Below are 27,038 nucleotides of genomic sequence, written 5' to 3'. Positions count from 1 at the left end.
CCGCGCGGCGCAAAGCTTCCGGTCTGGCGTCTGACGTCTTACCCGCCACAGAATCGGAAGTTCTGGGCTGCAGTTGAGTGGAAATGGGCAACGGCGGGCGGAGCGGGCTGCAGGAGGGCAAAGGGAATATGGATGGGGTGGCAGCGACTCCTACTGCTGCCTCGGCCTCCTGCCAGTACAGGTGCATCGAATGCAACCAGGAGGCCAAAGAGTTGTACCGAGACTATAACCACGGTGTGCTGAAGATAACCATCTGTGTGAGTTGTCAGGTGTGGGGTGTCCTTGAGAAGAAAATGGCGCGGCGGGATTTGGGGACCGCGAGGAGCAGGGTCCTCTGATACAGTCTTTAGTTCGGTAGTTGATATTCCCGTCCGGGGGTCTTTGCATGAATATCTGTACTGGTAGAGAACTCAGCCACCCAACAGCGCTTTTCTCATCCTGGGGCATATTTGGGTGATACGACCTAAGCTGGCGAACGGACCGGACCGGCAGGCAGAGGTAGATGTGGGCATTTTGCAGAGAAATTTAAAGATCAATTCGGTTGACATTTTGGTTCATGCCAAAGCTACTTCCTTGTAGCTCTTCTCCCTTTGACAGAGAGATGGTACTATCCTTATCCTCCACAACTCATGTTGAATCCACCTACGATGCTTTTTAAAGGTTTCGTCAATTGTAGTTATTGAATATCTACTGGGTACAAAGCACTATGCTAGACGTTGGTGGTACAAAACCCAAAAGTGAGGAAGTAAAAATTCTCATTTCAACGTGTTCATAGTTTATTAAGAGGGAATAATTCTATGTTTAAAGAGTCTACAAAGTTGGAGGTTCTTTGGGGGTATTAATTAGCAAAGAACGTGTCACAGAATAGAGAGTACATTTTTGTCCCATTTCAGATCTTGTGATTTTCTAATAATCTCTTTAGTAAATTATGGTCTGTAGTAATATACAAGAGAATAGACAAACTGAGTGTATACCTATATAATCTGTCAACCACATAACGTTCTGGTGCATACACCCTCAATTTCCTGTTCCTCTCTCAAATGCTTTCCCTCCTTTGTCAAAATGTCAACCCTTGTTAAATCCAACATATTGCCCGGTCTTGTCCCTGTACCCATGCAGCAGTACGTTGCTGGGGGAAAACAAATTTGTGACCATTAACCTCATGTAGGCCTTTCATGCTGTCTGACAATCTTATTTCGTTTTTGTTCTCTTTTTTTTTTTTTTTTTTTTTGTGTTTGGGTCTCCCTCTGTCACCCAGGCTGGAGTGCAGTGGGGCAATCTCATCTCAGGACAACCTCTGCCTCCCGAGTTCAAGCGATTCTCCTGTCTCAGCCTCCCGAGTAGCTGGGATTACAGTCCCGCACCACCACCAGGGGCTAATTTTTGTATTTTTAGTAGAGACCAGGTTTCACCGTGTTGACCAGGCTGGTCTCGAACTCCTGACCTCAAATGATCCACGCATCTCGGCCTCCCAAAGTGCTAGGGTTGCAGGCGTGAGCCACCACGAAAACAGAAGAGAACTTCCACCAGGTTTGCAACAACATAAACCAACATAAACCCAATACTAGCGTTTGTTATTTCTTTACTGTATTCTTGTCTTCTTCTGCCTTCTGCTGGATCATGCCCACCAGCATGCATACTATTACTTCTTCCATCAAAAAAAAATAAAAATAAAACCAACACCACCAACAAAATACGGTTGCTGCCACTTCCCCCTTTGGCTTCTGCTCTTTTTCTTCTTAATTAGAAAGCAGACCAAGATATGTTTGTACTGTCTATTTCCTTTCCTAGTTTCTCTTGAACCTGCTTTAGTCACAGTCGCACCCACATTTCATTAGAAACTGTTCTTGTTAAGATCACCACTTCCACTTTGCTAAATCCAGTAGTCGATTCTCGGTTAATGATTGGCAGCATTTTACCTCATTACTTCCTCCTCCTTGAAATGCTGTGTGCGCTTCCCAGAACTCTGCTCTTCTTACTGTCTTCTTACTTCACTAGCTATTACCCCTCAATCTCCTTTCTGCTTTTGCTTCACCTCCCTTAGCTCTTAATCATGGTGTATTCCAAGGCGTAGTCATTGGGCCTCCTTCTGTCTGCATGCTTTCCCTGGAAGAGCTCATTCTGTCTCATGGCTTTATATACCGTCAACATTTGGACAATTTCCAAATTTATATTTCTACCCTGAACCTCTTCCCTAAACTCCAGATTTAAATGTCCAACTACCTACTTGACTTCTCCACGTGGATTTCAATAGACAGCTCACATATACCCATCACAGTTAGTGGCAACTTTACCATTTTAACTCCTAAAACCAGGAAACCTTGGTGTCATCCCTATTTCTACTCTTCCTCTCACATCCCATATTCAGTTATTCAGCAAATCCTGTTCTGTCTTCAAATTATGTTCAGAATCCACTACCTCTCACTACTCCTGCTGCTACAATCCTCATCCAAGCCACCATCATGTCTACCTGAACTATTGTTGTAACTCCTATATGGTCTCCCTACATCATCGTTGCACCTCTTCAGTCTTCTCTCCATGCAGTAGCCAGGGACTGATCCTTGAAAAATATAATTTAGATCATATCATTCCTTTGACCAAAACTTTCTGATGATTTTCCATCTCAGAGTTAAGGCCAGAATCCCTGAACTGGCTTATAAGGCCCTATGTAGTCTCCTGCTACTCTTTCCCTTCCTCATTTTACGGCAGTCCCACTGGCCTCCTGGTGTTTCTCAAACTAGGCAGGTTCCTTTCTCAGGGCCTTTGCACAATGCCTGGAGCACTCTTCTATCAGGTATCTGCGTGACTAATTCCCTTACCTCCTTCAAACATCTCAGAGAGTCTACTCTGACTACCCTATTGAAAAGTGTGATAAGCTTCCCAGCTTTATCTTTCTCTATAACGCCTATCTTCTTGTAATCTTGTATATAATTGACTTAGTCCTGTGTATCTTCTCCTACTGGAAAGTAATTTACACAAGGACAGACATTCTGTCTGTTTTATTCATTAATGTAGCTGTATCACTCAGTGACTACATTTGGTAGCCACTCAGTAAATATCTGTTGAATAAATGTATCCCTTCCAGGTTTTTAGATTAGCATATGCTTGGCCATCCAGGTAAGAGGAAGAGAACAAGATCTTATATGTGGTCTAAACTTAATAACTTTTGGACTGGTCCAATTAAATGGTTCATTTGGAAGATGATAACCACATAACTGAATATGGTCTGAAGAAAAGCTAGTATTTGTATATGCATTTTAGTAGTCTTTAAAAATACAAAAAATCTCTTTTTTGTTGGCATTAAGCTAACAAAATCCCTTTGCTAAACAACAAGTATTTGTTTTGTTTATGGAAAGGCAAAATAATTATTGGATAGCTGTTTAGGTCAACATTCACTTCCCCCCTCCCCTTTGTTCCCTAACATCATACTCTTTCTCCCAGGAGATGGATTTTGGAGTTATATTTGGAGTATTGAATGGTGGCACAGTACTTTATGGATTCGTTATTGTCCACAGTCATTCCATAATGAGACAGAGTTTGTAATGGCCTTGTCACTATCATACTAATGCATACTAAACTTCAGGCGATAATAGCACGACTCAGGAAAAATCATTTCGTTGATGCCAGACTAAAAAATTAAACCATGAAGCGACAAATTATTTTAAAAGCTCTCCAACCTCTGAGATACAAAAAGTAAGAAGTTTTTAGACATTAGACCATTTGTTGTGACATAATCTCCAGAGTTTCTAAGTGCTTACTCATGCATACGTTGGTCTCTTCCCTACCAAACTTGGAGTCAGCAAGGTACTCAGCCTGATCGCTCACCTGTATTTTTCATCCCAGTCTCCTTTCCTTTTGTTCTGCTTGTTTTTTCGCTGCCATTCCTCCCAGCTTGCCTTTTTGTGTTTCTCTTTCCTCTGTCTAATATATCATATGTCCCTTGCTTTTAGCCAATCCTGCTACTTCAGCTCTTCACAATTTATTATAAGTATGCTTAAAGATACAGTACTTTTGGCCAAGCACGGTGACTTACACCTGTAATCCCAGCACGTTGGGAGGCCAAGGCAGGCGGATCACGAGGTCAGGAGTTCAAGACCAGCCTGACCAACACGGTGAAACCCTGTCTCTCTAAAAGTACAAAAATTAGCCAGGCGTGGTGGTGCATGCTTGTAATCCCAGCTACTTGGGAGGCTGAGGCAGGAGAATCGCTTGAACCCAGGAGGCAGAGTTTGCAGTGAAGCTGAGATTGCGCCATTGCACTCCAGCCTGGACGACAGAGTGAGATTCTGTCTCAAAAAAAAAAAAAGATACAGTACTTTGTATTTACTATAGGGCTTGGCTTATTTTAAGTGCACAGATATTTAATACATTCGTTATTATGTTAACAAAACAAAACTCCTGTAAGATTCTCGTAAGTTTCCATTTCCTTCAGCACTACAGCATTCGGCTCCCACCCTTGGGATCCTAGATGTGAAGATGAATAAGGCAGGGCCCTATCCTTGAGCTTAAAGACTTAAAGAAGGGAAGGGAATGCTCCTAGAGATGACAGGAAGGAAACAGCAGGAATATTTAAGAAAAAAATTGGTTTGGCTGATTTATATTCTAAAAGAGATCTGATTCGTCAGGCATTGGAGAACACAGCAGGACAGAGGAAGTCATATCCATGTTGAGACAGGCGGTGGAAGCAGCCTGAATTCCCAGAGTGTGCTTGGTCCTTGTGTTATAGGGATTCTTTAGAGGAAGATTTTTCTCTTTTCATGATACTTGCCTATAAAGTAGTAAATGAAACAATTTTGCCAAAATAAGAAACATAGTTGCTAAATCTGGGCAGGCATGATGGTTCACACCTATAATCCCAGCACTGGGAGACTAAACGGCAGATCACTTGAGGTCAGGAGTTCAAGACCAGCCTGGGCAACATGGTGAGACCACCCCCTGCGCCCCACCTGTCTACTAAACTACAAAAATCAGCTGGGCATGGTGGTGGCACATGCCTGTAGCCCCAACTACTCAGGAGGCTGAGGTGGGAGGTTCGCTTGAGCCCGGGAGGCAGAGACTGTAGTGAGACAAGATCCCACCACTGCACTCCAGGCCTGGGCGACAGAGTGAGACCTTGTCTCAAAAAGGAAAGAAAAGAAAAGAAACATATATACTAAATTGAATGAATACGACTCCCAGTGGTCTGTTTTGCAATATCTACATTTGTTTGTTTTGTGTGTGCATGTGTGCGTGTGTGTGTGTGCGTGTGTGTGTGTAGTTTTCCTCTTTACATTCAAGATGAAGGCAGAGGGAAAGGAAGTTACAAGCAGCACTTAAGGGAAAAGCAAATAACAGAGGGAGAACAAGGAAAGTGAGGTGTAAACTAAGAGGGAACCAGCAGATTCTAATGACTTCTCAGCATTTATAAAACACGCCGAATGCTAAGAAGGGTAATGGGCAAAGCACATAGGATATCACATACTACCAGAAGCTGCCTCCTCTGTTTGATTTCATATCACCCTGTGCTCATCCCATTGTAGCCGTTGGATGCTACATAGTCTGATAAACTGTGGTCATCTGAACTGTGGTCATCAGACCATATCATAGAGGCATGTTTGTCTTCTGCTTCTAAACTGTTAGGTCCTTGAGGATAGAAACTGTGGCTGAAGGTGAGTATCTAGCACCTTGGAAGTTCCTGGTCCATAAAATGGCCAAGATAAGAGAGCGATTGTTATGCATGTGATAGCAACTCCAAAGACATTTGTCAAACAGATAAATGCAAAAGGAATAATAGCTGCTGTGTCTCCTGGTGTTGGTTTCTGCCTACCTCCTTCCAAGTATTGTCCAAATCCCCAGCCTTAGACTTGTGATGCTGTCCAAAAATGGGTTTTGGAGAACATTTAAAGGACAGAGAGAGGACCCCTGACTTCTTAGGGTTTCCATTTTAACATGAAGCAGCCTCTCTGGTGTCCCAATCTTGCATGTAGAAAGGAAGGAGATATGTTCCACGTGAGTAGCCGAGGGAGACCTATCAAACGGCTCTTTGTCATGGACATGGAATTTCTGATTCTGGGGCTTCTGTTTAGATGTTGGCTTATTCCTTGCTCAGATAAAGAACTGCAAAAATATTAACTCCTTATGCCTCAGTTTAATTAAGCAGATTTTTTTGGTTTTTTTTTTTGAGACGGAATTTTGCTCTGTCGCTCAGACTGGAGTACAGTGGCGTGAACTCTGGCTCACTGCAAGCTCCACCTTCCAGGTTCACGCCCCATTTTCCTGCCTCAGCCTCCCAAGTAGCTGGGACTACAGGCACCCGCCACCACACATGGCTAATTTTTTGTATTTTTTTTTTTTTTTTTGTAAAGATAGGGTTTCACCATATTAGCCAGGATGGTCTCAATCTCGTGACCTCGTGATCTGCCCACCTTGGCCTCCCAAAGTGCTGGGATTACAGGCATGAGCCACCACGCCCGGCCCTGATTAAGCAGAATTAAGTTTGAGGTAACAGCGCATCTCCCTTCATTGGATCACTTGGTAACTGGAAAACATACCTATTCCTGTAATGACGCAAATTAAGTGGAGAAACTAAATTGGGAACACATCCAATTTTTTATTACATTTGAATTGCAGGGTCAGTATTCTTCAGTGCACTTCATTTTTCTTCCAGCACTTTAATGTAGTTAAAAGGCCAGCCTAGAATGTTTTTATACTCGCAACTCTTCTATTTTATCTTCTCAAAGTTTCCAAATGTTATGCGTTTGAATTGTAGCCATTCCAGTAGTCCCCATTCTCTTTGGGGGATAAATTCCAGGACCCACAATGAATGCCTGAAACCATAGATAGTACGGAACCCGATTACCATCAGTTGGAACATGTTTCTGTTCATGCCTTCCACCCACAAATGTAATACTTTTCCCATCTTTCTTTTTTTTTTTTTTTTTTTGAGAGAGAGACAGAGACAGTCTTGCTTTGTTGCCCAGGATGGGCTCGAACTTCTGGCTTCAAGTGATCCTCTCACCTCAGACTCCCAAAGTGCTGGTATTACAGATGTGAACCATGGCACCTGGCCCTGCCTTTTCCATCTTAGCACTTCTCACATACCTTTATTTTTGCAGTATGAAACGCCACAGCAAAACTAGCACAATTTATTTTCTTTACAGTTGCACAGGTAGAAGATTCATTCTTACCATAGATCTTAACCTCAGCATAAGATTGTTTTTTTCCTTATTAGCCGAGAACTTTCACCTTTTCACTTAAAGCATTTTACAGCTTCTCTTTGGCTGTAAAATTGCCAGCATCACTACTCTCGTGCTTTGGGGCCAATGTTGAGTCAAAGAAGGGTGACTTGAACCACAAGCACTGCAATAGTACGATCCTTAATCTTGTTAACCTGGACAGCGACTAGATGGCTAACAGGTGAGGAGCATCTGCAACGTGGACACACTAGACAAAGGGATGATTCACATCCTGGGCAGTGGAGCAGGGCAGCATGCAATTTAAAACTTAGGATTATTTCTGGATTCTTCCATGTAATTTTCAGAATGCTGTTGACCTCAGGTTACAAACTGCAGAAAGCAAAACTGTGGCTGTGGGAGTACTGCTGTAGTTTTATAAAGTGAATAGTAGCTTTGATGCAACTTTGTGACTAGTACTGCTTTAGAGGTCACATTTCCTATGAGCTTGTTTGTGTATACCTGCATTTTTTATGTTCTAATGGTGTGGGGATTTGGTAACATTGTAATCACATGTGTCTAGAGAATCTGAACTCTAAATTGGTGGCCCTTCAGAGGGGAAAAAAGCCATTTAATGTGAACTACTAAGAGCCAAGGGAGCCTTGATTTTGGAACCTAGATCTAGGCTGCACAACTTAGTTCCTTACACAGCCCAGCACTCTCCATTGCCTCTACTCTAGCAGAGAAAAACCATTTTCTTTCCATATCCTTGATGTTACTGGAGAAAAACCCAGGCTTCCCCTGTTATCGGCCACCTCAGGATCTTTGGAATCGTGCCCCGTTCTTTACCTGCTTGCAGCTCTCAGTAGTTCTGGGGACAAGGTAACTTTGCTGAGTACTTTTCTCCAAATCATGTGCCAAGAACCATAAAGTCAGGGACATCTAGCCAAGAGGCAATAATTTATCAATGAAAGTGCATTATAAATGTATTTATTTTATAATAATTCCTACAAATTGAAAGTAGAATTAGACATAGAGTCTGTATAGATTGAAAGTAAAATCTTCCAGAATACTTTCCTGCCTAAACTCAATCTTTAAATTAGATATATTTTTAGCTTCTTGAATATGAGGTTAAAATATTAATATTCCTAGCCTAGAAGATTATATTTAGTCCTTTCTGAAACCCTTTCTTATATAGATGAACATTTTATATCTGAGTGGACGTTTATATAAATAATTGCTAATATGGCGATATTGCTATATGTGTCCAAAATAGACTCTGCTGTTTTGAAATCCTTGAGGATTTCAGAAAGTATACATTTGCTTGTTCTAATATTATCCTGCATTATTTCAGAAATCCTGCCAGAAACCTGTAGACAAATATATCGAGTATGATCCTGTTATCATCTTGATTAATGCTATATTGTGCAAAGCTCAGGCCTACAGACATATTCTTTTCAATACTCAAATAAATGTAAGTTGCGATTATTTTATTTTTTAATTTTATTTGATGCTGTTGCATTTTAAAAAACAAGAATTTTAAGCGGAAGTAAAGAATATTATAAAAGAGAAAACTTCTAACTTAAGAGGGTCTTTTATTGCAATGTATCTGGAAGTTTCTAGAAATAATAGATGTTGATTTTAGAATGTGCATAATGCTCAGTGAGTGTTTAAGAATGTGGTCACTGGCAGGAAACTGACAAGCCATTATCTGAATTACCTGCTAGTAAATGGAAACAATCATCACTGGTTTTTAACAGAGTACAATTAGACATATCCAAGTAGGGAGAGAATTATACCTAAATGAAGTAAGCAAACATTAAAAGAAAAATGTTTTTAAAAATATGATTTATTGCATTTTATACTTTGCTATTAACGGAATGTATAAGATAAATAACATTCAGTTTAATCAAAGTCCTGATTTATAAAGTTGAATAGAATTATGAACTCTTTAATAGTTTGGGTAGAGTTGACAGATAACATACAGGACAGTCAATTAAATTTGAGTTTCATATACACCACAAATTAATTTTTTAGTATAAGAATATCCCAAATATTGCATGGAACGTACTTACACAATAAAAATTTATTCATGCTGTATGTGAAACTCAAATTTAACTGGGCATCCTGTTATTTTATTTATTTATTTATTTTTGAGACAGAGTCTTGCTGTGTCACCCAGGCTGGAATGCAGTGGTGTGATCTTGGCTTGCTGCAGCCTCTACCTCTGGGGTTCAAGTGATTCTCCTACCTCAGCCTCCCAAGTTGCTGGGATTACAGGCATGCATCACCATGCCCAGCTAATTTTTGTATTTTTAGTAAAGATGGGGTTTCACCATGTTGACCAGGCTAGTCTGGAACTCCTGACCTCAAGTGATCCGCCCACCTCTGCCTCCCAAAGTATTGAGATTACAGGCATAAGCCACTGTGCCCAGCCTCTTCCTCACTTTGTTTTGATGGAGAAAGTTCAACCTGAAGAAGGACTACATAGAAAAAAAGCCAATTTTTGTTGCCTAGTATTTTTTATTTTAGCCAAAATTTCAGACTCTTAAGAACTTCCAGATTTTATTTGTTCTCTTTTAATATATTTTATTTGTTTTTTTTAATATATTGAATCATACTCATCCAGGCAGAGGTATTTTTTAAAAATTGATGTTCAGACTAATAGTTTCTTATTCAATGTCATGGAATCTTCAGATTAAATCTTTTCTCTTATTGCTGTTCCGACATATACATGAATCACATAAGTTTTTTGCTTGATTCTGTGGAAAGAACAGAAGTCAAAAATGTGTAATGAAAGGTGAACTATTATTTAAAGCAGTGATTCTTAACTAGGGGTGCACATTAGAATCCCCCCAGAACTGTTTCAAAATATAGATGTCTATGTTTTACTATAAAGATTCTGAATCAGGACCAGGGCTTAGACATTTAAATTTTGAAGAAATCTCCCCATGTGCTTCTGGTGGACATTGCTGATTAAAACCTACTGATTACAAAATGACTACAATTAGCCACTTAATTGGGCAGTTCTGAATTTGCAAAGTGACTAGGTGGGATGCCACAAATACTCTGTACCTGTTGATATTAGTGCAACTGTTTCATTACCTAATTAAATGGCAATGTCTTTGACTATCAGATCCATGGAAAACTCTGCATATTTTGTTTGCTTTGTGAAGCATACCTGAGGTGGTGGCAGCTTCAAGATTCCAACCAGAATACTGCCCCTGACGACTTGATCAGATATGCTAAGGAATGGGATTTCTATAGAATGTTTGCGATTGCTGCTTTAGGTAAGGAGATGCCACGCTTTCCATTCTTAGTTAACTATTCTTACTTAACTAATCTGGTTAAAACTAAGACATGTAGTCTTAATCGTTGGTAAGAAGAGCTAGTTAGTATGGGACTTGAGATGGAATTTTCAGCTCCACCACTACTAACCTACTAGGTGAGTGTGTTTGAATCACCTGCTTTTTAAAAATTTGTTACAACATATATGGTATGGAAATAGTTGTGCTTATCAGATTAGAAAGTTTCATAAAATATTTTGAAGCACAATATTGTTGATAAAATTCTTTTATTTTTATTATTATATATTTTTGGAGACAGGGTCTCACCCTGTTGCCTAGGCTGGAGTGCAGTGGCACAGTCACAGCTCACTGCAGTCCTGACCTCCTGGACTCAAGCAATCCTCCTGCCTCAGCCCCCCAGATAGCTGGAACAACAGATATGCACCACCACACCATGCACCACCTCCAGCTAATTTTTATATTTTTTGTTGAGATGGGGGTCTCTCTATGTTGCCCAGGCTGGTCTTGAACTCCTGGGCTCAAGCAGTCCTCCCACCTCAGCCTCCCAATGGGATTACAGGTGTGAGCCCCTATGCCTGGCCAATAAAATTCTTAATGTTTAAGTTTTGATTATCCAATCTGAAAGTTACCTAGGTCCTATCTTTATTAATAGAGATAATTGCCAGACATTACGCAATTTATTGTACTAATTCCATTATACTAATGCAGTGTATTTTATAGGGTTCGTTATTTTTTGTTACTTGTTACTTGTGTGACTGCATGCAGGGAATTTGGCTACTTCTCAAAATTCCTTAAGTTCAGGAAGTGCTTTTCAGAATTTGACTTCATAAGTTATTGTTTTTCTATTGTCAGAATTGTGTTGAGCTAATTTCTGTGACTATTTTATTGCTAGTTCCATGCTTCTCTGCTTCTCAACTCTTCGATTATAATGAAATCTTACTTTAGTAATACTGAGTCTCCAGTCCACTCCAATATCACATTTCTGGTCTGTGTGTCTTCTTTTGTCCTCTTTTTTTCTCTATCTGCCCTCGCTCTCTTGGTCATATAACCTGTCTGCTGAGAACTCTCAAATGTCCATCTCTAATCTAGATCTTTCTCCAGACCTCTAGACTCTGCATCCATCTGCCTTCTCAACGTCACCACTTGGATATCTAATAAATCACCATACCCATAATTAAGCTCCTCATCTCTCTGCCTCTACCACAGCCTTCCCCTTCTCAGTTGTAACTCCATTCTTTTAGTTGCATTAACCAGAAAGCCTTGCAGTCATCCCTGGTGTTTCTTTCTTTCATACCCCATAGTCAGGTCATCAGGAAATCCCATTGGCTCCACCTTCAAAGTACTTCTACTTTTTTTTTTTTTTTTTGAGATGGAGTCTCACTCTGTCGCCCAGGCTGGAGTGCAGTGGCACGGTCTTGACTCACTGCAACCTCTGCCTCCCGGGTTCAGTCTATTCTCCTGCCTTAGCCTCCCGAGTAGCTGGGATTACAGCCGCGCACCACCATGCCTATCTAATTTTTGTATTTTTAGTAGAGACAGGGCTTCACCATGTTGGTCAGGCTAGTCTCGAGCTTCTGACCTCATGATCTGCCTGCCTCTGCCTCCCAAAGTGCTAGGATTACAGGCATGAGCCATTGTGCCCAGCCACACTTCTACTATTATACTACTGTTACTCTCCATTCCCTCCAGGGCTGCCACCCTGGTGCAGGCCACCCTCATCCTTCACCTACGTGACTACAGTAGCCTCCTTGTATTTGCATGCAACACAGAGTAGTCCTTTTCAACCAAATCAGATCATGTCACTGTTGTGCTAGAACACAGTAGCTCCCCGTTTCACTCAGAGTGCAAGCTGAAGTCTTTACAGCGGGCCTTGTGCTGGAATCTGCCCTTCCCAGTATGTCTCTCATTTTATCCACAGCTGTTGTCTCCCACGTCTACTCTGACCCTCCCCATCTAGTTAACTTGCTTCAGAAACACTGGAAAACTTCCACCTTAAGGCCTTTGAAGTGGTCTTCCTGTGCCTGGAATGCCTGTCCCCCAATGCCCAGATGTCTGACTCCTGCATACCCCTCAACAGTTTGCTGAAGTGACACTTTCTCAATTAAGTATACCCTGATCAATGCTACCACCTCCCTGGCACTCCTGATCTCCTGTTCCTGCTCTACTTTGTTTTTCTTATGGTACTTACCATTTAACATATCACAGTAGTTATTATCTTTTGTTAGTGCCTTTCTCCACTAACATATCAGCTGAATGAGGTCAGGGCTCTTTGTTTTAGTCACGGTTGTGGCTCAAGCACTTAGGTGCCTGGCCCATAGTAGGTGCTAATAAATATTTGCTCAGCTGATTGAATGAATTATTTCATACTACATTCATGTACGCACTCTAACTTCAGCAAGTCACCATCAGTTACACTCGGTGATTATTCATTCACTATTCATTATTATTCATTCCCTTAATAAATATTTTTAAAATACTTATTAGGTGCCAGTTACTACTTTAGGTACTAGAGATATATCCATGGAAAATACATAGAAAAATCTCCGCCTCCATTATTATTTAATTACTAAGGCTTATGACAGCTTAACCACCATGATGTCCAGTCTATCGATAATTTTATATACAATTTGGACTTTGCGGCAATTTAAAATATTTGAAATATACAAAAGAATATGTTAGCCTTTTTATCTTATGAAACATAATACTACTAAAAACATCCTTGAGCACATCATCTAGCCCAAGAATTAGAACCTAATATGATTTTAAACTTTAAAGCAAAGCCTCTTAAATTTTTTTTTTAATTTTTATTTTTTTAAGAGTCAAGGTCTTGCTCTGTCACCAAGGCTAGAGTGCAGTGGCACAGTCATAGCTCACTGCAGCCTGGAGTTCCTGGGCTCAAGGGATCCCCCTGCCTCCGTCTCCTGAGTAGCTGGGACTACAGGTACATGCTACTGTGCCTGGCTAATTTAAAAAAAAAATTATGTAAAGACAGTATCTTACTCTGTTGCCCAGGTTGGTCTTGAACTCCTGGGCTCAAACAGTCCTCCCATATGGGCCTCCCAAAGTGCTGAGACTTGAGGCATCAGCCACTGCTCCTGGCCCTTCTTAAAATTTCTAAAGATAAACTGTTATATGTCCATATTTTGTATATAGTATTAAAAACCAGGCTTGTTTTTAAATGGGTTGGAATTCCTATAGCAACTACTCTGTAGTAGACATTTTGATGCTTAATCAGAAGTTTCTTTCTACCATTACGTAACTTTTTTTATGTGTCTCAGTCTAATCCCTAATTAGACTGTATAGTCCAAAAGAATATCTTAGCCGGGCGTGGTACCTCACGCCTGTAATTCCAGCACTTTGGGAGGCCAAGACAGGTGGATTGCTTGAGCTCAGAAGTTAGAAACCAGCCTGGGTAACATGGTAATACTCTGTCTCTATAAAAAATACAAAACTTAGCTGGGCATGGTGGCATGTGCCTGTAGTCCCAGCTACTTGAGGGGCAGAGACAGGAGGATCACTTGAGCCCAGGAGATCAAAGCTGCAGTGAGTCACGTTCATGCAACTGCACTCTTGCCTGGACGACAAAGTAAGACTCTGTCTCAAAAAAATAAAAGAGTATCTTACATAAATAAAGCATTTTATAATTTAAAAACTGCTTTTACAGGAATTATTTAATTTTCACAATCATCCTCTGAGGTAGGTAGGTAGGTTAGGGGTTCCCCCATCTATAGCTGCAGAAACATAGATGTATAGATTTTCCCGAAGTCTCACAGTGGGTCACTATCAGCGCTGAGACTGAGGAAAGTCTCCCGACCCCCTTCAGTGTTTTCCACACTGGAGTATTCTATAGGTAGGTAGCAGCTCCTACTGAACTGACCTGATTGATGAGAGCCTGAGGGCTGGTGTAGTTCCGTAAATCTCGTAAATCCTAAATTTAAAAGATGTGGAGGTTATCTAGTCTAGCTTGTCTGGTGCAAGAAATCTTTCTAGATTCCTGAGAGAGGTTGTAGCTTTGAATGTCTCCAGTGACAGAAGTCAACCTACCATTGTTAGATGGTTCTTGTTATTTGCTATTCAGTCACTATTTATTCATTCAAGGAATTATTTATTATTATTTTTATCCAAAATCCAAGCTTTACAATCTACCTGAGTAGATTCTTGTAGCTGACAAGCCTTTTAGTTATTTCGAAGGGAGATAGCATGAAATACATCATATTTCATGGAGGTTAACCATCCTAAATTATTTTTATTGATCCTAATCCACCTACATTTGGAACCTCTTTAGTTTGGCTTTATTAAGTTCAAAAAAGAGGATAGTTGTTTCTGCTATAATATAATACGTGTGTCCAGAGACACCTAATTCTGCAGACACCTAAACTGCTAATAACGTAGCTTGTATGGGAAAAAATAAAATGAGGGACTGGCCACTCAGAATGGATACAATTGGGTAATCAGATGACTCACAATCCTAATAAAAATTACAGCACAGTTAAAAGAGATGGTAAATTCCTAGTTAATAGAAGCTGAACAGATTGTGCTGTGTTCTGACCGTAGGACACAGTGGAACTATTGCTGCTGCCACTCTGGACTCTGTCCTACGAATACTTTCTGAAAGTGTAAGGAATTGCATTTTAAAATGTTGTTAAAATGAGTAAAGGAAGTCTCAATTAACAATATTAAAAATCGTGTGGAGAATAGGCACTTAAATAGTGGAAGAATGCACAAAGAAAAATGTCTTCCTGTGTTATCCCATTCTTAGGATGGGTCCCATCTTTCACACTGAAAAGCCTCCATCCTCCTGTTTTATTCTTTGGAGAGCTCTTACACTGAAGATGCTTAAGCAGAATCTTACTTCCTTCAAGGAACTTCAGAAAGTTGATGATTACAATTCTAATGGAGTTACTTTTTCTTCAGTGGATAATGTTTCTGAAATTATACCAGCACGATCTGACCCAAAAGCCAGGAGTTTATTTAAAAAAAAAAAAAAAAGGAGAAGAAGAAGAAAAAGAGATAGATTGTGATCTTGAGAAAGTATTTCTTATGAAGTCAGCTGCTAAGCTGTATTGTGGAACTGTGGTTTATTTGTTTTTGGGGGGGTATATTTTGGATGGGGATATTCATACTTTTATTTTCCATTTCTTCTTTAGAACAGACTGCCTATTTTATTGGCATTTTTACCTTCCTGTGGGTAGAACGGCCCATGACGGCGAAAAAAAAGCCCAACTTCATTTTGCTGCTGAAAGCATTATTATTATCTAGCTACGGAAAACTCTTGCTGATTCCAGCTGTCATTTGGGAACATGATTACACACCTCTGTGCCTCAAACTCATTAAAGTATTTGTTCTGACATCAAATTTTCAGGCAATTAGAGGTATGTTTATGTGTTTATTCTGCCTTCTCAGCTTTCAACCCATAAAAAGCTTAAAGCCTTGTTTCTAGGGTGCAGTTTTTATATAACCTGTTGAACACTGGAATTATCACATAGTAACAATACCTAACACTTCTATAGCAGGTACTCAGTGTTTTGTTACATTTACCCATGTAATACTTTATAGTTTTCAAAATGCTCTCATATGCATCATCTGTGTCCTGTGAGGTCAGTAGAACAGCCATTATTTGATTTTATGAATGAGCTCCTGGGACTCTGAGGGTTAAATGACTTGTCCAAAGTTACATGGCTGGGCGGTTATCAAGTCAGGAGAGAATGCTGAGTGTCTGCATCTCAATCCAGGACAATTTCTGCTGTACCAGGAAGAGCAGCCCTGTGTGCCTTCATTTTCCCCATATATTGTACACACTGCTATTTTATTTATTTTTATTTTATTTATTTTTTTGAGACAGGATGTCACTCTGTCACCCAGGCTAGAGTGCAGTGATATGATCACAGCTCACTACAGCCTCTACTTCCTGAGCTCAAGTGATCCTCCCACCTCAGCCTCCTGAAAAGCTGGCCACAGGTATATGCCACCACACCCCGCTAATTTTTTGTAGAGACAGGGTTTCAACATGTTGCCAGCCTGGTCTTGAACTCCTGGGTTCGAGCAGTCTGCCCACCTTGGCCTCCCAAAGTGCTGGGAACAAGCATGAGCCACTGTGCCTGGCCGAAGTCCTATTTTAAATGAACTTATTACCTGATACTTTTTATCAGAATGCTTGTCATCTTGCAAACTGTGACACTGGAACGTTATTCTCTTATAGCCTTAGAATTTTTTGTTTTCTCCTTTGATATTCATGGGAATCTGCCACTTGATTTGAGGAGGAGGGGCTTAGTGTTTTGTTGTAAGCAGAGGCTTTGGTTCTCTAAAAACATGTAGATAGAAAAGTGGGAGAAGATAACAGCACAGATTAATAAGAACAAAAATAGATTTTTCTAAAAACAGCTTTACAGAACAATTCATACTACACCAAAATTTACATATCAGTATCGTTTCATTAATTCTGGACTTACTGGCTGCCTTCTTTTTTCTAGTGACCCTAAACATCAACCGAAAGCTCTCCTTCTTGGCCATGGTGAGTGGCTTACTGCTGGAAAGCATCATGGTCTACTTCTTCCAGAGTATGGAATGGGATGTTGGAAGTGATTATGCCATCTATAAATCTCAGGACTTCTGAAGAGGTACTGAAAGCATGTGGTGTCCATGCATTCAGACATATAGCCTTCTCAAATTAGACAGATGTCATTGCAAAAGAAGTCGGTGCCCTTACATAACCCATTCTCTAGCGTCTAATTGCCTCTAGGTCACCCTCATCTTCCTGAGGACTTCAGTACATGGCTCCCAGGGGTCTTCACTTTAGTTCCTTTTGTCACCCTCTGGGACATCAACATCCATGTTTTTGTTGCTTCTAGGGTCCTATCCTCACAAGTTTTCTAACACCTCCACTCCCACCCATTCTACTAGGATTGTAGACTCTAAAACTGTCTCCTACCCTTCCCAACCATTCTCCACCCTCCCTTCCCCCATGCCAGCTTTTTGCTGCCTTTCTCACCTCTAGTCTCTTGACCTCTCACTTTCCTCTGCTTCTGACCTGCCTTGCCTCTTTTTTAACCACACCTGGAACCTGTAGGCTGTGTTGTGCTCTTCTCTGTTAGTACCTTGGCATCTATCAGCCTTTTGCCTTCCATCATACATGCTTTGCTAAGGCTGTTTGTCTTAGAGACAACCTGTCTCCTAGACAGCCTCGCAGTGTTTCCTGAGCAGCCACCTCTGCCAGTGCACAGAACCTCAGAAGATGTCATGCTGCTCCTGTGCCTTCATAGTCACCTCCAGTGACCCTTCCAGCAGAGGGCCATACCTCAGTTGTTTTGTTTTGGTCGTCCCCTGTGTCTGCTCTGACTTTGCTGAGAAGTGAGACCTTCGCAAGTTCCTTAAGCTTCCCTCTTCACTTCAGGTCCTCTTCATTCTTCCTCGTTCTTTCCTCCTTCTCTCCTTCCTATCTCATGTTGTGCTCAGCTTCCTCTCTGGGGCTGTTTCTGACCTGTGGGTGTCCCCCTCCCTCCAGTCACAGCCAGACTGTGGATGGCAGCCTGTGTGTTAGGAAGCAGGACCTTAGGCAGGATCCCGGAAGGCTGGGCCAGATAGTGAGGAAAACACTGGAGCAGAGGGACACAGACCCCCATCAGGGAGAGTTGAGGCTGCGCTTTGGTCTCTCCCTCCTTGCTCTGTTACATCCTCCTTGTAAGTAGCGGCTGTAAAGCTTCTTCTAACACGCCATCCTCCACTTCTCCACTCCTGTTGCCTCAATCTCTCTTCATGCCCAGCTAATCCTCCTTTTTGGGTCTTCAGACATATTGCTGCTTCATTGACCCTCTCTCCTGTATAGCAGCTCTCTCTCCCCTCTGCCTACGTACATGCACAGCTCTTCATTCCAGAACAGTTGATGTAAGCCTGCTTCCCCTCTTTCTTCACTACCTTTTCTCTTTGTAAAACATACTTTCACCCAGAGTCTCCTGAACCGATGCTCCTAAAATTCACAAGGAGAGCAGGGCAAATAGCTCATGTCTGTAATCCCAGCACTTTGGGAGGCCGAGTCAGGAAGATGGCTTGAGCCCAGGAGATCAAGACCAGCCTGGGCAACATAGTGAGACCCCATCTTTACAGGGAGAAAAAAAAAAAAAACAATAGCTGGGCATGGTGGCATACACCTGTACTCCCAGCTACTCAGGAAGCCGAGGTAGGAGGATTGCTTAAGCCCATGAAGTTAAGGCTGCAGTGAGCTGTGATTGCGCCACTGCACTCCAGCCTGGGTGACAACAAGATCCTGTCTCAAAAAAAAAAAAAAAAAAAACACAAGGAAGCCAATTCCCGCTTGTTTTCTGAGTCCTCCTCCTCCCTTAGCTCTGCTCCAGAAACCTCTGGCTCCTGGCTCCTCCTGAAACAGGCCACCCAGTCCCTTCCTGTTAGATCTTTCTTCACTGACTTCTTTGCCTGTGCCAGGATTCTGTCCTCAGTGCTCTTCCTTCCCCGCTCACTGTGCACATAACTGTGCACTTTCCTTCCAGGCCTCATACCTCCAGCTTCCCCTCTGTGCCAGGTCCCCTGCCTCCTACCAGGACGGTTCTGCCGTTACCTCGAGTCTCCACAGGTCTGATATGGAATTCAGTGTCACCTGCACTCTCCTGTTGAAGCAGAGTCCTTTTCTGATAGTGTTTCTCTTGAAATGCTCCTCATCTCTTTTCACTCAGACCTCACCCTCTCCTGCCTAAAGGTTCTAACACCTCCAAACCAGCCTGCAACCCATACTGCTGCCATGTGAGTCTTCAGGGAGCACCATTTCTGGGGGCCTTCTCAATTTTTCCATCACATCTGATTGCTAACATAGGAGTTTCTTGTCTCTTTCTGAAGAATGTCTTTAGTTTTCTCTGAGCATTAGTGTGGCCCTCCATAATGTCATCCTAATTGATCTCCCCAGGCATGTTCCTACTTACATTCCACATCCACCACAGGTCCTCTCTTCTCCAAACTTGCCTTATGCTCTCCTTAGGTCCTGCAGGGCCCTCATCTCCACCTAACCAAATATGGTCAGCTTTGCTTCTCCATGGAATAAGTGAAGACTTTCTAAAAACTCCAGTTTGCAGTGCTTACTTTTTCCATTTACTTCCTAGTGCTCAACTTAACACCTACAGCAGTCACTTGCCCAAGAAGTTCTGACATTGCCCCAGGGTCAGATCTTTTGTTTCTGCTTTCATAAGTGCATCTGCTTGTCCAACAGTCAATTATAATTTATAGTTAGGAAAATAAGGTCATATATCTTCAATCACTTGAAAGCCATTACACTGTTTTTTATGATCTCATGTTTTATACTTATCTATGTCTGGCATTAAAATTTCATGTGTTTATGCCTCACTCCCCCAGCCTGCTCAGAAGTCTGGTGCTGGGATGCCTTAGGTTTCTTTGTATCCACCTTAACTCAGGGCCTGCCCTAGTAAGTGTCTGTCAGTTTGATTTTTCAGCAGAATGTGCCATTCTAAATACATCCTTTATTTTTCACAGTTTTATTCTTCTTTACTATCTGTGGCATGACCAGCTGTATCTGAAAGAGAAAAGACATGAAATGTAAACCAACCTCCTCATTTCTGTTGAGTAAAATGAAGCAAAGATTGGAAACACTTTCTGAAAAAGAAAACAATGATAATAGCAGTGGATACCCACCCCCACAAATGCACCCAAGAGACAAGCCATTTACATACAGATATTCACAGTCACATATAGAAACACCCACACGGACACAAAGAATGTTGCTGCAGAGACTAAATGACATGCAGCAGGTGAAGATGTATACGTTATACACAAGCCCAGGTAAGCACTCATAATTCACACATAATAAAACATCTAGGTTTCATTCCTTTGACATGTTTATATCTTTTTAATTTAAATGTTGTTACTGGCTTAAAATATTTTGTGTTCTTACAATAGAAATGCTTTTAATGAAGTATTTCAGAATAAACCGAGTTTTTGTAAATTTTCAATTCAGTAATTAAGGTAATCTTTAAAATTGGGTGATCCAAAAATAAATGATAATGAAAACCACTGAGTTATATACTTTACAAGGGTAAATTACATCTGAATAAAGCTGTAATTAAAAACAAATAACACCTCTGCCCTTTCCACTCTCCCTGTTTCGTTCATTCGTTCTTTCATTATTATTCATGCCACAGATACTTACTGAGCACCTGCTGTCTCTGTGGCAGACCCTATGGTTACAGGGGTGAATAAGACATGGTCCTCTTGAAGCTTACTGGGCAGTGCTGGACTCGGAAGTATGAGTAGAGAATCACAGTGCAGTGCAATGAAGAGGTGGGAGAGGGTGCTCGGGCAGTACAGAGTAGCAACACCTATTGCAGCATTTGAAGTTGGGAGGGCTTTGGAGAGGAAGGGGAAAGGAAAGGAACTTTCCAGTATCCCTGCTAGAGAGAACAAGAACACGTGTTGAATTAGAGGGTGGAGAGTGTGTTGGAGATTGTGCAGGGCCTGAAAGTACATAGACACCTGGACGAGGCTCAGCAGTGGGGGCTTCACAGTGACACTAGGAAGTCATGTAAATGGTTTATGAAGAGCCTTTTGTAATTTGTCCCCAAGGACTGTGAAACCAGCACAGCTAGTTAAACAGAAGAATCCAAAGATTAGAAAAAATTAATTGGGGTAACATCTCAAAACAGCCACAGGACAGAGAGGGCTGTTGACCATCTGTAAGTGTTAAGGGGAGAAAGGGAGAACAGGATTCAAAGGCATACAACCAAAAGGAAAAGGTCAGTTAAAAACAAGTGTCGGAGGCTGTCCACGGTGGCTCATGCCCATGATCCCAGCACTTAGGGAGGCTGAGGTGGGCAGATCACTTGAGCCCAGGAGTTTGAGACCAGTCTGGGAAACATGGCAAAGTCCTGCCTCTATAAAAAAAAAAAAAAAAAAGTAGTCAGGCGTGGTGGCACACAGCTATAGTCCAAGCTACTCAGGAGGCTGAGGTGGGAAGATCACTTGAGCCTGGGAGGCAGAGCTTATGGTAAGCCAAGATCGTGCCACTGCACTCCAGCCTGGGTAACAGAAAAAGACTTGTCTCAAAAAAAAAGTGTCAGAAAAAGGACCAAAAATGTAATACATCAATGATCATAGCTTTGCAAATCTGTCTGATCTGTTAACTCAGACAAGTGAAGATAAACATATCATCCGTTTATAAATTAATAAATCTCATTTTTTTAAATCACCACAGAAGTGTTTATTAGTCATTAAAAAAAAAAGGTAGATCTGGAGGAAGATGGTGGATAGGAGACAGGGAGACAGGGCTAACATGCAGCTCCCACTTGGACAGACAGAACAGTGTGGAGACTCACCGTGGACTTTTGCTCCAAGGACCACCATAGGAACATGCCAGGCAAGCCAAAATAATTTACAAATCCTTTGAAAGAAGCAGCACACCACTGCAAATTCTGCAAGACAGGCAAAAAATTGTGAGTTCTCAATGTGTGAAAGAGGGAAAATTTACCTCTGAACACACATCCCCACTGGAGAATCTGAAAATCCAGATCACAGAAGAAGGATTTAACCCTACCTAGAGCTGGAACAGATTTAGGGAACAGCACGAAATACAAAAGTAGAAGCAGCAGTGGGAAGAGCCTTGTAGGCACTCCCAGTCTCCAGTTCAAGCCCAGGAAAGCCATCCCTGACTACATCTCACAAGAGCCCTCAGGGAAGGCAGACAGCAGAATTAGGGAGGTCTTAAACAGGGTGAAAGAAGCTTCCAACTGAAATTTGTAGTAATTTTTATGAGGCATGAATTTTCTTGAGCAGAATCCAGTGGGTAAATGGTAACTGCTGCAGATATGAGCGCAGGAGCCGCCACCAACGATGTGGGCAGACATGGAGGGGTAAGGCCTGAAACTTGTGCTTAGTTTCTTAGTGGGGAAGCTTACAGCCTGGGGCAAGGACTGAGTGGGGAACTGCAGGAGTGAGACCAGCCTCACCAACTGCATGGGGAGGCCTCTCGCTACCAGCTATCTCCCACTTCCCTGGTGAACTAGATGACACAGCAGAGGCAGCCATAATCCCTTCTGGAACGTAACCCCAATGGCCTGAGAACCACCCCCTCATCCTACACAATGGTAGTGGCAAGCCCTACCCAAGGAGAGTCTGAGCCTAGACCTACCTATCCCTGCCCAACCCCACCATGGTATTTCTCTACCCACCCTGATAACTGATCACAAAAGACATAAATTCTTGGGATCTTTATGGCCTCACCTATCATCCGAGAAACCTGAATACTTATCCTGGCCAGCTTACGACAAGCTTATAGCCCCCTTCTACTACCACAGCTGGTGTTCTCTTGAAACCACCACCTCCTGGCTAGAGGCCAGCCAACTCAGGCCGTTACAGCAACTCATTACAGAATAACCCTGTTCCCAGGAAGGAGAAAACAACAGCTAATTCCACTGTCTGCAACATCCTGGCTAACCAGAGGTCCTGAATCTGTCCACGTAACAACTTCACTACTGGCATAACCAGCATTCAAGAAAGCCAGCACACTAAGCATATCTACAACCAGGGACTCTCACAGTCTATTTCACTCCCTGCCACCTCCACCAGAGCAGGAACTGGTATCCATGGCTTGGAGACCTGAAGATGGATCACATCATGAGACTCTGCAGACATTCTCCAGCATCAGCCCAGAGCCTGGTGGACCCACTGAGTGGATATGCCCAGAAGAACAATAACAATCACTGCAGTCCAGCTCTCAGGAAGCTCCATCCCAAGGGAAAGGGGGAGCGCCCCACATCAAGGGAAGAACCCATGGCACAAAAGAATCTGAACAACAAGCCTTGAGTTCTAGGCCTTTCCACTGAAATAGTCTACCCAAATAAGGAACCAGAAAAGTAATTCTGGTGATATGACAAAACAGGGTTCTATAACACCCCCGAAAGATCACACTAGCTCCCTAGCAATGGATCCAAACCAAGAAGAAATCTCTGAATTGCCAGAAAAAGAATTCAGAAGGTTGATTATTAAGCTACTCAAGGATATACCAGAGACACTTGAAAACCAACTTAAAGAAATTTAAAAAACAATGCAGGATATGGATGAAAAATTCTCCAAAGAAATAAATATAAGGAAAAAACAATCACAATTTCTAGAAATGAAAGACACTTAGAGAAATACAAAATGCACCAGAACATTTCGACAATAGAACAAGTAGAAGAAAGAACTAAAGAGCTCGAAGACAGGGCTTTCAAATTAACTCAATCTGACAGAGACAAAGAAAAAAGATTTTTTAAAAATGAAGAAGCCTCCAAGAAATTTGGGATTATGATAAATGACCAAACCTAAGAATAATTGGTGTTCTTGAGAAAGAAAAGAAATCTAAAAGTTTGGAAAACTTATTTGAGGAAATAAATGAGAAAAACTTCCCTGGCCGTGCTAGAGATCTAGATATCCAAATACAAGAAACTCAAAGAACACTTGGAAAATGCAACACAAAAAAGATCATCACCTAGGCACACAGTCATCAGGTTATCTAAAGTCAAGATGAAAGAATAATCTTAAGAGCAGTGAGACAAAAGGATCAGGGAACCAATAAAGGAAAACCTGTCAGATTAACAGTGATTTCTCAGCAGAAACCTTAAAAGCCAGAAGGGATTAGGGTCCTATATTTTAGCCTCCTGAAACAAAATGATTGTCAACCAAGAATTCTGTATCCAGAAAAACTAAACTTCACAAATGAAGACAAGAAAAAATCTTTTTCAGACAAACAAATGCTGAGAGAATTCACCAATGCCAAACCAGCACTACAACAAATGCTAAAAGGAGTTCTAAATCTTGAAACAAAACCTTGAAATACACCAAAATAGAACCTTCTTAAAACATAAATCTCACAGGGCCTACAAAACACACACACACACAAACAAACACAAAATGGGGGAAAAAGGTATTTAGGTAACAACTAGCATAATGAATAGAACAATGCCTCACATCTTAATACTAATGTTGAATGTAAATGGCCTAAATGCTCCTCTTAAAAGATACAGAATGGCAGAATGGATAAAAATCAATCAACCAAGTATCTGCTGTCTTCAAGAGACTCACCTAACACATAAGGACTCATAAACTTAAGGTAAAGGGGTGGAAAAATATATTCCATGCAAATGGAAACCAAAAGCAAGCACAAGTAACTATTCTTACATCAGACAAAAGAGACTTTAAAACAACAACAATAAAAAGAGAAAGTGGGCATTATATAATGATAAAAGGATTAGTCCAACAGGAAAATATCACAATCCTAAATACATGTGCACCTAACATTGGAGCTCCCAAATTCATAAAACAACTACTACTAGACCTAAGAAATGAGATAGCAACACAATAATAGTAGGGGAATTCAGTACTCCACTGATAGCACTAAACCGGTCATCAAGACAGAAAGTCAACAAAGAAACAATGGACTCATACTATCCCTTAGAACAAATGGACATAACAGATATTTACAGAACATTCTACCCAGCAACTGCAGTATATACATTCTTTTCATTAGCACATGGAACACTGTCCAAGATAGACCATGAGAGGTCACAAAACAAGTCTCAATACATTTAAGAAAATCAAAATTATATCTAATATCCTCTCAGATCACAGTGGAATAAAACTGGAAATTAACTCCAAAAGGAACCCTCGAAACTCTACAAATACATGGAAATTAAATAACCTGCTCTTAATGATCTTTAGGTCAACAATAAAATCAAGATGGAAATGTAAAAAGTTATTTGAACCGAACAGTAATAGTGACATAACCTTTTAAAACCTCTGGGATACAGCAAAAGCAATGCTAAGAGGAAAGTTCATATCATTAAATGTCTACATCGAAAAGTCTGAAAGAACACAAACAGACAGTCTAAGGTCACACCTCAAGGAACTAGAGAAACAAGAACAAACCAAATCCAAACTCAGCAGAAGAAAAGAAATAACAAACATCAGAGCAGAACTAAATGAAATTTAAACAAAAATATACAAAAGATAAATGAAACAAAAAGCTGGTCTTTGCAAAGATAAACAAAATTAATAGATTATTAGTGAGATTAACCAAGGAAAAAAGAGAGAAGATCCAAATAAGCTCAATTAGAAACAAAACAGGAGATATTACAACTGATACTGCAGAAATACAAAATAACGTCCATGGTTACTATGAACACCTTTACATGCACAAACTAGAAAACCTTGAGGAGACAGATAAATGTCTAGAAATATACAACCCTCCTAGATTAAAACAGGAAGAAATAGAATCTCTGAACAGACCAATTAAAAGTAGGAACATTGAAACAGAAATAAATTCCAACAAAAAAAGTCCAGGGCCAGATGGATTCACAGCTGATTTCTATCAGATATTCAAAGAAGAACTGGTACTAATCTTACTGAAATGATTCCAAAAGATAGAGAAAGAAGAATCCTCCCTAAATCATTCTATGAAGCCAGTATCACCCTAATACCAAAACGAGGAAAGGACAAACAACAAAAAAGAAAACTACAGATCAATATCCTTAATGAACATAGATGCAAAACTCCTCAACAAAATACTAGCTAACCAAATCCAACAGCATATCAGAAAGATAATCCACAGTGGTCAAGTGGGCTTCAGGGATACAGGGATGCTTTAACGTATGCAAGTCAATAAATAAATAAATGTAATATACCACATAATCAGAATTAAAAACAAAATCATGTGATCATCTCAATAGACTCAGAAAAAGCATTTGACAAAATCCAGCATCCATTTATCATTAAAACCCTCAACAAAGTTGACATAGAAGGGACATACCTCAGGGTAATAAAAACCATCCATGAGAAGCCCACAGCCAACATTATACTGAACAGAGAAAAGTTGAAAGCATTCCCCCTGAGAACTGCAACAAGACAAGGATACCCACTTTCACCACTTCTATACAACATAGTACTGGAAGTCCTAGCCAGAGCAATCAGACAAGAGAAAAAAATAAAGAGCATCCAAATCAGTAAAGAGGAAGTTAAACTGTCATTGCTCATCAATGATATGATCATATACCCAGAAAACCCTAAAGACTCATCCAAAAAGCTCCTAAATTCAATAAATGAATTCAGTGAAGTTTCAGGATACAAAATCAATGTACACAAATCAGTAGCACCGCTATAATGAACAACAATTAAGCTGAGAATCAAATCAATAACTCAATCTCTTTTACAACAGCTGCAAAAAATAAAATACTAGGAATATACCTAACTAAGGAGGTGAAAGATCTCTAAAAGAAAAACTACAAAACACTCCTAAAAGATATCATCAACAACACAAACAAATGGAAACACATTCCATGTTCATGGATGAGAGGAATCAATATTGTGAAAATGACCATACTGCCAAAAGCAATCTACAAATTCAATGCAATTGCCATCAAAATACCATCACCATTTTTCATAGAACTAGAAAAAAGAATCCCAAAACTCATATGGAATCTAAAAACAGCCCACATAGCCAAAGTAAGCCTAAGCAAAAAGGTCAAATCTGGAGGTATCATATTACCTGACTTCAAACTATAGTTCAAGGCCATAGTCACCAAAACAGTATGGTACT

At 40.8% G+C, this 27,038-nt stretch overlaps 1 protein-coding gene across 1 annotated transcript; it reads left to right on the top strand.

Annotated features, from left to right (window-relative positions):
• The first annotated feature begins 26 nt into the window (after positions 1-26).
• ARV1 (ARV1 homolog, fatty acid homeostasis modulator) lies at positions 27-20,407 on the top strand. The gene is made up of 6 exons (XM_023191848.2): positions 27-257; positions 8,506-8,625; positions 10,288-10,441; positions 15,607-15,831; positions 16,930-17,076; positions 19,952-20,407. The coding sequence occupies exons 1-5, from the start codon at positions 84-86 to the stop codon at positions 17,070-17,072; spliced, it is 816 nt and encodes a 271-aa protein (XP_023047616.1). The 5' UTR covers positions 27-83; the 3' UTR covers positions 17,073-17,076; positions 19,952-20,407.
• Positions 20,408-27,038: the final 6,631 nt, after the last annotated feature.

The sequence above is a fragment of the Piliocolobus tephrosceles genome, chromosome 1, assembly GCF_002776525.5.
Source record: "Piliocolobus tephrosceles isolate RC106 chromosome 1, ASM277652v3, whole genome shotgun sequence".
In the NCBI taxonomy this organism is placed as follows: Eukaryota; Metazoa; Chordata; class Mammalia; order Primates; family Cercopithecidae; genus Piliocolobus; species Piliocolobus tephrosceles.
The sequence above is the reverse complement of the archived record's forward strand: the minus strand, read 5'-3'. Positions and strand labels throughout refer to the sequence as shown.

Coding starts and splice junctions, on each gene's coding strand:
- ARV1 (XM_023191848.2), top strand. CDS start 84: ATGGGCAACGGCGGGCGGAGCGGGCTGCAGGAGGGCAAAGGGAATATG. Junction 258..8,505: donor TGCTGAAGATAACCATCTGT/GTGAGTTGTCAG, acceptor GCATTATTTCAG/AAATCCTGCCAGAAACCTGT. Junction 8,626..10,287: donor TTTTCAATACTCAAATAAAT/GTAAGTTGCGAT, acceptor TTTGACTATCAG/ATCCATGGAAAACTCTGCAT.